This window comes from Myotis brandtii, unplaced genomic scaffold (genome assembly GCF_000412655.1).
Source record: "Myotis brandtii unplaced genomic scaffold, ASM41265v1 scaffold208, whole genome shotgun sequence".
NCBI lineage: Eukaryota > Metazoa > Chordata > Mammalia > Chiroptera > Vespertilionidae > Myotis > Myotis brandtii.
Genome location: NW_005357764.1, coordinates 7,374,528 through 7,385,743, shown reverse-complemented (window position 1 = coordinate 7,385,743; position 11,216 = coordinate 7,374,528). Strand labels below are relative to the sequence as shown.

At 49.1% G+C, this 11,216-nt stretch overlaps 1 protein-coding gene across 1 annotated transcript; it reads left to right on the top strand.

Moving 5' to 3' along the window:
* Nucleotides 1-2,930: 2,930 nt before the first annotated feature.
* CXCL14 (chemokine (C-X-C motif) ligand 14) lies at nt 2,931-10,991 on the top strand. The gene is made up of 4 exons (XM_005865592.2): nt 2,931-3,265; nt 3,434-3,539; nt 7,213-7,326; nt 9,872-10,991. Exons 1-4 carry the CDS (start codon nt 3,202-3,204, stop codon nt 9,885-9,887), a joined length of 300 nt encoding a protein of 99 aa, XP_005865654.1. The 5' UTR covers nt 2,931-3,201; the 3' UTR covers nt 9,888-10,991.
* Nucleotides 10,992-11,216: the final 225 nt, after the last annotated feature.

The following is an 11,216-nucleotide window of genomic DNA, read 5'->3' as shown; positions in this document are numbered from 1 at the left end:
CAAGAAAGCCCACTGCATGGGAGAACATATTTGCAAATGTTATCACTGATGAGGGTTTAATCTCCAACATTTACAGGGAACTCATACAACTTAACAAAAGGAAGATAAACAACCCAATCAAAAAAATGGGCAATGGACCTAAATAGATACTTACCAAAAGAAGTCAGAAGAAAGGCCAAAAGACATATGAAAACATGCTCAAAGTCACTAATCTTCTGAGAGATGCAAATCAAAACAACAATGAGATACCATCTCACACCTGTCAGAATGGCTATCATCAACAAATCAACAAAGGACAAATGCTGGCGGGAATGTGAAGAAAAAGTAACCCTCGTGCACTTCTGGTGGGAATGCAGACTGGTGCAGCCACTGTGGAGAACAGTATGGAGTTTCCTCGAAAAACTAAAAATGGAACTCCCATCTGACCTAGTGATTCCACTTCTAGGAATATATCCCAAGAAACTAGAAACACCAATCTGAAAAGATATATGCCCCCCTATGTTCATAGCAGCACAATTCACCACAGCTAAGATTTGGAAACAGCCTAATAACCATCAGTAGATGAGTGGATTAAAAAACTGTGGTACATCTACACAATGGAATACTAAGTTGTGGTAAAAAAGGAGTTCTTACCATTTGCAACAGCATGGATGGAACTGGAGAGCATTATGCTAAGTGAAATAAGCCAGTCATAGAAAGATAAATACCACATGATCTCACTCATTTGTGGAATATAATGAACAAGATAAACTGATGAACAATAACAGATCAAGAGACAGAGAAGCACAGATCTGACCGTCAAACCTCAGAGGGAAGGTAGGTGAGGGTGGGGGTAAGGGGGAGAGATCAACCAAAGGACTTATATGCAAGCATATAGGCCTAACCAATGGATAAAGACACCAGGGGAGTGAGGGCATGAGTGGGGGGTAAAGGGGGTAATGTGGGGATAAGGACACAGATGTAATATCTTAATCAATAAAAAAATTTTTAAAAAAGTAAAATAATTTTAAATTTCAGAAATTAACATAAATGGCCCTGCCACAGTTGGTTGGGCATTGTCCCATGCACTGAAAGGTTGGTTGTTTGATTCCTAGTCAGGGTACATGACCAGGTTGCAGGCCCAATCCCTGGTAGGGGGCGTGCAGGAGGCAGAAATTGATGTTTCTCTCTCACATCAATGTTTCTTTCTTGTGCGAGCATTCTCTCTCTTTCCCTCTCTCTCTAAAATTCACTAAAAATATTTTTTAAAATTAATATAAATCCCCAAAATAAGTCCCTTTAACTTATCCTCTGCATAATCCAAGTGTCCAGTTGTTGGCCTTGCTTTAAGTATAGGTACACAACTGCTTGCATAGGACTCAGGACATGGCCTAAAGCCAGCTCACAGGCATTGCTGGCTCTTCATAGCTCAGCTTCTCCACAAGGAAGCCAAGGCTCCCCAACTGGGGAGAGACAACACAGATTCTTCCCACTCTGTCCCTCATCAGCCTGTCTATTCCATTCCATCCCCCCAGGATCTCCTCTAGGCACTTTTGCCCCCAGGAAGCTGCTGGGCTAAGAGCACAGAGCTGTGTGAACTGAAAGAGTCTGGCAGCTTCTGCCCTGGCGCCAGCTTTTGCCTGAGATGCAAGCCCAGGGATCCTCGAAGCCTCTAAGAAGCTCCATCCTGTTGCTGGGTCTATCAAAGAAGCACTTCACAAATGCCTGAGGGAGGTAAGGTGGCCCACGGACAAAACTCCAGTTCTGCAGCCATATACTAGTATACTAGGGTCCCTCCTGGCCTAGCCACCTACTTCCTGACTATGTGATCCTAAGAAGTTATTTCTTCTCTCTGAGCCTGTTTCCATGCCTGTCAAATAAACAATTAAAATACCCATTTGAAAGGGAACTTGTAAGAGGCAAAATAAAATATATATCTATATGATAATGATACCAATAAGTAAAATTTCCTGAGTACCCACTACTGGCCGGGCATTCTGTTATACACTTTATATGTCTGATTTTTTGTAGCTCTCACAGCTGCCCTATGACAAGTACTGTGACTACTTGTCACTTTCCAGAATGAAAGGAAGGCCTATAGTGGTGAACTCACTTGCACTGGTGAGTAATGCAACAGGAACTTCTGTCGCCATCCCTGGTCCCCTACCAATGCACCACACAGCCTGGCACAATGTCTGGAACATGGACTTCATCCAGATGGTTATCATTGTCATATCTCCCTACTGGGCCTCTGCATGGCTTTGTAAGAACGGTATTAATAGTGAGGAATCCCTGCCTGGTTCTCCCCACCCGCAGACAGCTGGCACAGCCAGGGGCCACATACCCACTTTAGGAAGCCTTCCTCTAAAAGTGATCAAACCTCCCCCACACATACTCTTTGAGCCAGCTCCAGTGACCACAGGTGAGGGTTTTGCTTTTATACAACCTATGGCAACCTCCCTCCAACCAGGCCTTGTGCTCTGGACACCAGGGCTGCTGGCCCAACAGGGACTGCTCACACCCTAGGAGTCAGGCCCACTGGTACTCACACCTGGCACCTGCCCCAAAACCCTGTCAATTCTTCTCAGAAGATCTGGGCCACAGGCCTGGGTCTCCCATTCGCTCAAAAGAGCAGGTCAGTCTGGCCAGAGGGAACCAAGCAAACCAGAAAAGCAGTGCCCTTAAGCAGCCTCTCAACTGTCCAGTGGAGCCAGGGCACTGGCTGTGTGTGCACGTGCTGGAGTTTGGGTGTGCAAGTGTGTGCAGGAGTGTGTGGGAGCGCGGGTAGCGGATAACTGTGCAAATGTGTGTGTGTTCATGACTGGGAGTATGTGCCGCTGCATGAGGTTTGGGGTGGGCGGGCTAAGATGGTCTCCTCCCCCCACCGTGTTAAGAAATCTCAGTGAGTCACGGAATGGTTCTGCATATTAATGAGCTCCCTCTCTGCGAGGGCAAGAGCGGATTTAAAAGAGGCCTGGGCGGGAGGAGGGAGGCTGTGGAGGGAACGCCGAGCCCAGAGCGGAGCTCAGCGAAAGAGGCACCCACCGACGGGCGCAGCGGGGCTGCAGCGGAGCGAGAGGAGCCGAGAGGAGCCGGAGCCGCTCTCAGGGCACATAGAAAAGCAGAGCCGGCAGTATCTTCGGGCAACTGCACGGAAGGGCGGGCGCCCCCCCCCCCTTGTCCCTGCTCCCGCACAGCGAGCGCCGTGCCCCTCTGACCAGAATGAGGCTCCTGACCGCTGCTCTGTTCCTGCTGCTTCTGGCTCTGTGCGCCGCGGGAGTGGACGGTGAGTGCCAGAAGGTCCTCTGTCTCCCTTCTGTCCCATTCTGGGGAACCCAAGCGCCAAATGCTAGGTGTGTGTGGTGAGATCCAGGGTTCTGAGTTGGGCACCGAGGGCGTGGGAGGGCAAGAGACCCTGCCCGCAACTGAGCGGCCCCTGGGCACTCTTTCGCAGGGTCCAAATGCAAGTGCTCCCGGAAGGGGCCCAAAATCCGCTACAGCGATGTGAAGAAGCTGGAGATGAAGCCAAAGTACCCGCACTGCGAGGAGAAGATGGTTATGTGAGTTCCTGTTCCAAGCTTGTGTGTGCTGCTCTTAACCTGGTGCAGGGGCATAGCGTGGGGCTGGGTCAGGCTAACATCTCTCCACCTTTGGCAGGGTCTTGGCAGAGCCTTTGTAGTTGTCCAGTGAGTCCTGAGGGCGCTGGTGCAACAGTCTGGAAGAGAGTTTGGAAAGAGGGTCACTGTCCTGTGCTCCGGGAACAGCCTCTCCCACTTCACCCTTGCTAGGATTCAAATGGCTAGCCCTGTGTTTGCACTGCCCAACTTTCTAGGGTGATGAAGGGTTAAATGGCTCCCGTGTGCCAACTTAGAACAACACCCAGCTTGAAAGCACTCAAAGTACACCCAGAACTATTGAATTTGCACCCGAACTATGAGGTGTGCTGCCTTCCTATTACTGGAGAGAGGATTAAAGTAAACATTGTCCTAAGTCCTCAGAACCTCCTTTCAGAGCCTTTTTCCAATCAGGGGCCCATGGATGGCCAGTTTTCAGCTTCTAGCAATTTCATTTTGAGAATGATCCCTCACTCTTCCTTCTCCAGCTGGACTCCTGTAGGTCCCTGAGCCTGTGGGGAGGGCTCTGCCGGGGTTAATGTGCCACGTGGCTGGAGCTCTGCTTGGTGGGGATGTGGGAAATATCTTTGAAACTGGGGCAGAGAGAACACTGAGTTTCCTTGCTCCTCTGCCTCCCCAGTTAACTACTTGAGGCCAGCACCACTGCTTCCCCATCGATATGCTTTTGGCCAGGAAGGGAGCCCTTGGCAAAACAGCTACCAAATAAATATCTGCCACAGACCACTGCCCCTCTTCCCCTTCCCAGAAACAGGACACACACTATTCTCAGTTTGGGCAAGTGCCTTCCCCCACTGGCCCCACTGGCCCAAAGGCCACAGTCTGCAAAGGCAGTCCCCACTCCCCACTGCTACCTGGAGGCTGCAGAGTGGGTCTGAAGGGAAGGGAATTGCGAGAACCAATGGCCTGGGCTGAACCCCACTGCCTTCTTCCTGGGCACTTAAATTAACCTCTTGCCCCTGCCCCTTTGCCTTGCCCCTTCCTTTATGGAGCCAGGTCCAGAAAAACAGCCAGAAAATTCTTTTTGTGGGGGCCAGAGATCACAGGAGCTGAAACCCTTCAGCTCACAGCTTGGATACTGAAAAATGATAGGGACATTGCAAATTAAGTTAGCAGTCCTCAAAGTGCTGAAAAATGCTCCACACACCAAGTCCAGTTGCTGAGACCTTTCAGGGGAGGAGAAGCAGGGTGGGGGGTACAATGACATCTTGAAAAGACAGAACACTAGTCAATAGGCCTGTTCTTTTTCCTGGCTAAACTTTTGAGAATAGAGAGGAAACTGACAGGCAAGTGCATGAGAAGGCTGTGCGCAGCCTTGTGAAAACTTGTAGGAGCCTCATGAGATCCACATGCAGTCACCCTCTCCTAAGCCTCTGTTCCACACCCAGAACCACCCCCATCCCTGAAGGGCTGGAAGTCCACTCCCCTCAAGCTTCTAAGATTCTCTAGATCAGACGAAGGGCCAGTACTTTTTGCCAAAGCAGGTTTTCAGCCACACAGGCTGAACAAAAGCAAGTTTTGCAGCTCACCCTGAGTCACCCAGAAATCTCTGATGGGCGGGGGAGGGATGCTGCCTGCTTTGTAAGTGGGAGTCCTTGCACTGAGAAGTGTCCAGGAAAGTCCAGATTCTAGAAAGACCAATTTGTGTCATATGTCCATTGACATCTTGCCAAAACCCTCAGCACCCTAGAACCACTGAGGAGAGGGACGCAGGACCCAGAATTTCTGAGTAATTGCTGGGGGCAGAAATCCTCATGTCTTCACCCCACAACCAATTTTCATAGTCCCAGTATTGTGACAGAGCACTTGAACCTGTGGTTGAGGGTTGAGCATACTCTCCTGCTCTCCAACCTTCTGGTCTCCAGACTTCGAATTCTGAGCCTGCACACTGACCTGAAAAGGAATTTTTCTCAGGCTTTACCATGTCCTTTTACTGCAAGTGCAAGAGCAACATTGCAGGCAATGCATGGGCTAAATTCCTGCAGAGTGATTAGGTACCACAGGGGAGGAGAATGACCAGACTCCACTCTGAAGCCTGGCCCCATGCTCCAGACATTAAAGGAGGCACAAGCCCCTTTAATGGGGAGTGACAGGCCCCTCATAAAGAGAGCCATCGAAATCAGGGCCCAGTCATCCAGCATCAGTGGAAGACCCATCTCTGCCCCCAGGACGTTTAGGCAGTGGTGGGGGCCCTGGAAACGCAGAGCACAGAAGCAGGGAGAGAACAGCTGGCCCACAAATACTCTGCCCTCATTCTGGCGGCAAGATTCAACTTCCTCTCCCGTCAATAAGAGACTCAGTTCATAGAGACTCTGATCCCTTCTAGAACTTGGCATATAAGCCATAACCCTTTATCTTTGGGGATCTGCAGGAATTAGCTGACCTCTCTCCCTCCCTTCTTGCTCTTCCCACTCGGACCCCCAACTACCCTTCCTTCCCCCACCACCCCCAATCCCCGAGCACCTGAGTCCTCCCCAGGTGATCTCTCAGGGAGTGACATCCTCACTTCTCACCTTCCACTTTTCTATGTCCCCTAGGTGGTCCCTAATTCTTGAACAGCATTCTTCCTCCCCCACCCTAAAGCTCCCTTCTAACTCCTGCCATCATGGCCCAGCTCTGGCTGAGAAGGGCATAGCAGTTCTGGGCAGCAGTCTTGCCTCCCCCTCCAGGCTGGAGCTCCTATACTAAGGCTTCTTTCTGTGGCTACCTCATCTTCCATGACAATTACTAATAACAATAACTATTCATTATGCATCTACCAGGTGCTAGACACTTTGCATAGATTATGTCCTTTAGTCATCCCAATAATCCTAAGAGGTAGGTCCTACTATTATACCCATTTTGCAGATGAGCAAAATGGAATCAGAAAGGTTACCCACAGACAGATCTGAGATTCAGACCCAAGCCCTACCATCTATACAATGCCACCTGCTTCTCTCCTGGCTGATAGAGATCTGAAGAGAGGTCTTATTTTTCTGCCCAAGGGTGAGGCAGCTGGGACTTCAAGCTCAGGAACAACATTGGGCTTCAAGGCCAACAAGACTTAGCTTCAGGATCAACAGTCCTGAGATAACCTGCAGAGGGTTGGGGAGAACTGGGGTTTGAAGGATCAGATGGAGACCACAGTGTGTGACATGTCCAAGCCCTGCTGTGGAGCAACTCAAACCCAAGAAAAGAGGTCTTGTCATGCATACCTTGCTGGCATTAGCACTCTCCACCTCTAAACCTCAGGTTCTTAGGAGCTGTTCTCCAAGGGAGGTTTGAGCCCTGTAGACAACACCCTGCATGCAGGTGTGGGTGGAGGGGCGGGGGAGGGTGGGGAGACATTATCCCACACTCTGAGAGCTCCAGGGGGAAAAGTGAAAGCCGATCACTCAGTAGAGGTTTAGACCCTAATATGGAGTCAGAGATTAAGGGGACAACCCGAATCTTCCAGAGAGCCAGCCAGGGAGTGAACATATAGGTAGGTTCCTTTGAAAGGAGGGAGGAGGCCACAGTCTCTCAGTTCCCTGATTGGGACAGGCCAGGGCGACCCACAGGCCACACTAAGGGGCTATCATTCAGGTTCCTCAATCCTCTACCCTATCCCACTCCATTTCAGCATCACCACCAAAAGCGTGTCCAGATACCGGGGTCAGGAGCACTGCCTGCACCCCAAGCTGCAGAGCACCAAGAGGTTCATCAAGTGGTACAATGCCTGGAACGAGAAGCGCAGGTATGCCTCACCTTCCTCCCCCTCGTCCCCAGATTCTGGACTCCTTGTAGGTCCTCTAGCCATGTTTAATGGGTGAACGCCCATCACAATCACCACAGCATGCAGATACCCAGACACTGCTTATATACCCCCAAGGATGAGGAACTTATCACTTAAAGCAGGCTATTGCTGTCTTAGGCAGCTACAAGCATCAAAAATGTATCCTTTTATGAACCAATGTTTGTTTCATTTTAAATTTTATGTTACAGTCTTAATTCCTCTCCTTATTTAAATAACTTAAGTTATATGACTCTGGGTTTCCCTCTGTCCAAGGCTGAGTGAGCACCTGGCACAGCTCTCTCTGTAATTCTTAAGGAGTGAAACATGACCACTTAAGTGACTGGGTTTATTAATTATAAAACTGTAGATACAACCACAAGATGATAAGAATGACTCCCTGCCAACAATAGATTCTCCCATGCTGCCCAGAAAACTGATAAACTCCTTCCCATGCAGGTGCAGGGAGACCTAGGGCTTAACACTTTAAAATCAGAGATACTCTTAACCTCAGGGGCAGCAGTGGCCAGACCACCTAAGCCCTGAACCAGACCCCTACCCCTCTGGGCTTTGTTTCCCTATAATCAGAAGATAGGGTTTCACAGCTCTGATCTCCTGGGGTCCTATGTCTGGCTGCAGAGGGGAGGCAAGTTCCTGGTTCTCCTATACCACATAGAGGTGAGCCTATCCCGGAGCAGACCTGTCCTTGCACACTCAGAGCCTGTTTACACCTGTATCTGCACAGCCATGCCCCCCCCCCCCACACACACACACACACACACACACGCGCGCGCATGCTCACTTGCACAGCTGAGTTTCCCAGGAGCTGGTGCCAGCACCTCATTCAGAAGAGGAGGAAACCAAGTCTAAGTGTGGATGGGGAGTGACTTCTCAGGAGCACAGGGAAGAAAGCCAGGCTTCCCAGTGTCACCTTCTCCCTCCCTACCTCTGGTCCCTGTGCTGCCCCTTCTACACTAAGCTCAGCCTGTGAACAGCTCCCCTATAGTTGACACTTGGGTATAATCCCAGTACCTGAATCTTTTGAGCTGCCTCCAAAACTGCCTCATCTGCAGTTGCTTGAAATAGAAAATGATGAGAGTGGGATATTATTTTCTACAAGTCTGATGGGAATGAAGCCCTCTTTCTGATCAGGGCAGCTCACGTGGCAAAAGCAGCATCCTGTCTCATCCACTGTCATGCCCCAGGCCCTGTGTCATCAAAAGTGTAAAGAGGCTAACCTCAGGGCCAGTTCATGGAAGGGTTGAGAACGTCTTCGCTGGACTGCTGGGAGATACTCAGGCCTTTTTTTAGCAGTACTTATCCCTCACCCCTCCACCTAGGCCACAGCTTTGATGAAGAGGAGGCAGGCATGGATCCATGCAGCCCTGACCTTCTTATTTCTGCAAATTCCAATGATGAGAGCAGTGAGGGCACTTCCATTCCCAGAACTCCATCACTTCATTACAAAATAAGTTAATCCCTTTCTTGGGAAAGGAAGGGGGCATTCCCTTGTCTTCCCCACCCCCTCCTCCTGTAAAAGGTTGAAAATGCCTCCATAAATGTAGAATGGAGATAAGGGAACTATCTTGAAGTCCTCTTTGCAGAGAGACAGAGAGAGAGGGAAAGGGAGAGGAGGAGGAAGGGAGGGAGGGAGGGAGAGGGAGAATATGCTAAACCTAGGATAGAGGAAGGAGAGGACAGCAGGCCAGCCCACCACTTGAGGTCCAGACCTGAGAGTGCCAAGCACCTCAGGGCCCAGAGCTCTTCCAGCTGCCACTGGCAGCAACAGCAACAGCAGGCATTTGATTTCACTGCACAATTAGGTGGTCTTACTCAGAAATCAGGAAATAGGCAGAGGGAGCAATGGGTTGTCTGAGTGTGAAGTGCAACCCCACAGCAGCCACGGAGCAGAAGAGAAGGGATTAAAATACTTAGAGATGGCTTGGGAGGTGAGGGGAAAAGTCAGCTTGTGAATGCACACAGGCCTGTTAACTACCAGAGGATGTGATCTGGAGCCACGGGTGGCCTGCATGACAGCCCCAGCCCCACTACACACTATTCAGTCTTAAGGCAGCTGCCTCTACAACTGGTGTTTTTCCAGAGGATAGACATTCTTTGGGGAAAGATACAAAGAAAATCACAACCCTAAATTGAGGGAGGAGATGCCTCTTCCCCCCTCCCCCCACCTCTGCCCATGCTGGAGACAGAACTCCTTCCCACCGACATCCAATATCCATGAGACTCTCGTGCCTCAGGTTCCTCATATACAGAGGGGGTTTGCTTCATAGAGTTTTGAGGATATGATGACTACAGAGGTGGAGGCTGTTTAGAAAGTCAAAGGTGAGCTTTTGTGGTCCCTGTGATGCTTTGAGATATTCCCCACTTCTCCCAGGCTCCTGCAGTCCTGGGAGGGGCACTGCCAAAGACAAGAATGAAGGAGAGAAACCACCAGTTGTGCACTGCCCAAGTCATGTCCTGAGCCACTTACTTGGGTGTTTTTTCTTCCCAGGGTCTACGAAGAATAGGGTGAAAACCCCAGATGGGAAAGCATCATACCCGTTGGGAGACAGCAAAGGACTATGCAGATTAAACACACAAAAAACCTTTCTTTCTCACAGGCATAAGACACAAATTATATATTGTTACAAAGCACTTTTTACCAAGGGTCACTTTTTACATTTTATAGTTGTGTGCAAAAGGCTTCCAGATGTGAGACCCATCTCTCTTGCACTCCAGATTTCATCACAGGCTGCTTTTTACTGAAAAGCTGGAAACTCATGCCTTTCCTTTATAAAAAATGCTTTTTTGTATTTGTCCAGACATTACTATACATCCGAGCTTTATAAGCACCTAGGAGGAACAGGGAGCTTGGTTGAGACGTTTCATAGCAGCACTGATCCATTCCTAGAGCAGGACGCTTCCGCTCAGAGTCCTGGCACCTCGGCACAGCTGCCACGGGCTCTTCTGGGTCAGTCACAGCCTCAGGGGGACTCCGCAGTGGCCTCAGTCACTGGGCAAGTAAGAGCAGATCTCTTTGTGTCTGTTCTTTTATGAACTCGAGTTTGACTGCTCATCCCCCTGGTTAATTTTTACACACTCTAGGAAACATTTCCAAGATCCTGGGATGGCAAAGCAAATGGTACTTAAGGGATGGTTTGGATCTTCTCTTCAACCCAAGGGTTTGTGAAAGTTCACTCCTTCAATAGTTAATGGTTCAGAAGCACATGAAGTTTCTAACATTGTTAGCAAAACCCTTAGGAGAAAACTTAAAAATATACAAATACACACAGGGTATAGAGCTACGGATACATTCTATTGATGAGGGAGAACCTTCAAAGCATCTTTCTTTCCCTCACTACAATGGAGCATGCAGTACTAAAGCAATCCCCGCGTAATTCTTCAATGTTAAACAGTGCAGCCCTCTTTTGAAAGCTAAGATGACTATGGCCCTTTCCTTTGTAAATATCTCTTAAGAATGCCCCTGCACACACTGCCCCTTCAGTGTATGCTGCATTGTACTGTTGTTGTATGCTATGTAAATGTCAGAAACGATTAGCACTGCATGCAGGGTTCATATTCTTTCTAAGACAAAAAGAAACTTAATAAAATATATTTGAAATGTACCAAAATTCTAGACTACCGACATTTTTTTCTGTTTAAATAAGCCAGGATGACAATCAAATATTTACCACTTTTTGAATAAACAGGGACAAATATATTGGAAGGAAAACCGGTGTTCCCCAAATACCTGTCAACACTGTCACCTCTATGAAATGTCAGCACAGTTCTGAGACAGAAAGCCAGGTCACACGGCTAATGCTTCCTCCCTGCCTGACTCCCACACCTGGGCAGGT

Bases quoted from the DNA above. Each gene is read 5' to 3' on its own strand.
- CXCL14 (XM_005865592.2), top strand. From the start codon at position 3,202: ATGAGGCTCCTGACCGCTGCTCTGTTCCTGCTGCTTCTGGCTCTGTGC. The intron at 3,266-3,433 runs GTGAGTGCCAGA...ACTCTTTCGCAG, and splicing joins GTGCGCCGCGGGAGTGGACG to GGTCCAAATGCAAGTGCTCC. The intron at 3,540-7,212 runs GTGAGTTCCTGT...ACTCCATTTCAG, and splicing joins TGCGAGGAGAAGATGGTTAT to CATCACCACCAAAAGCGTGT.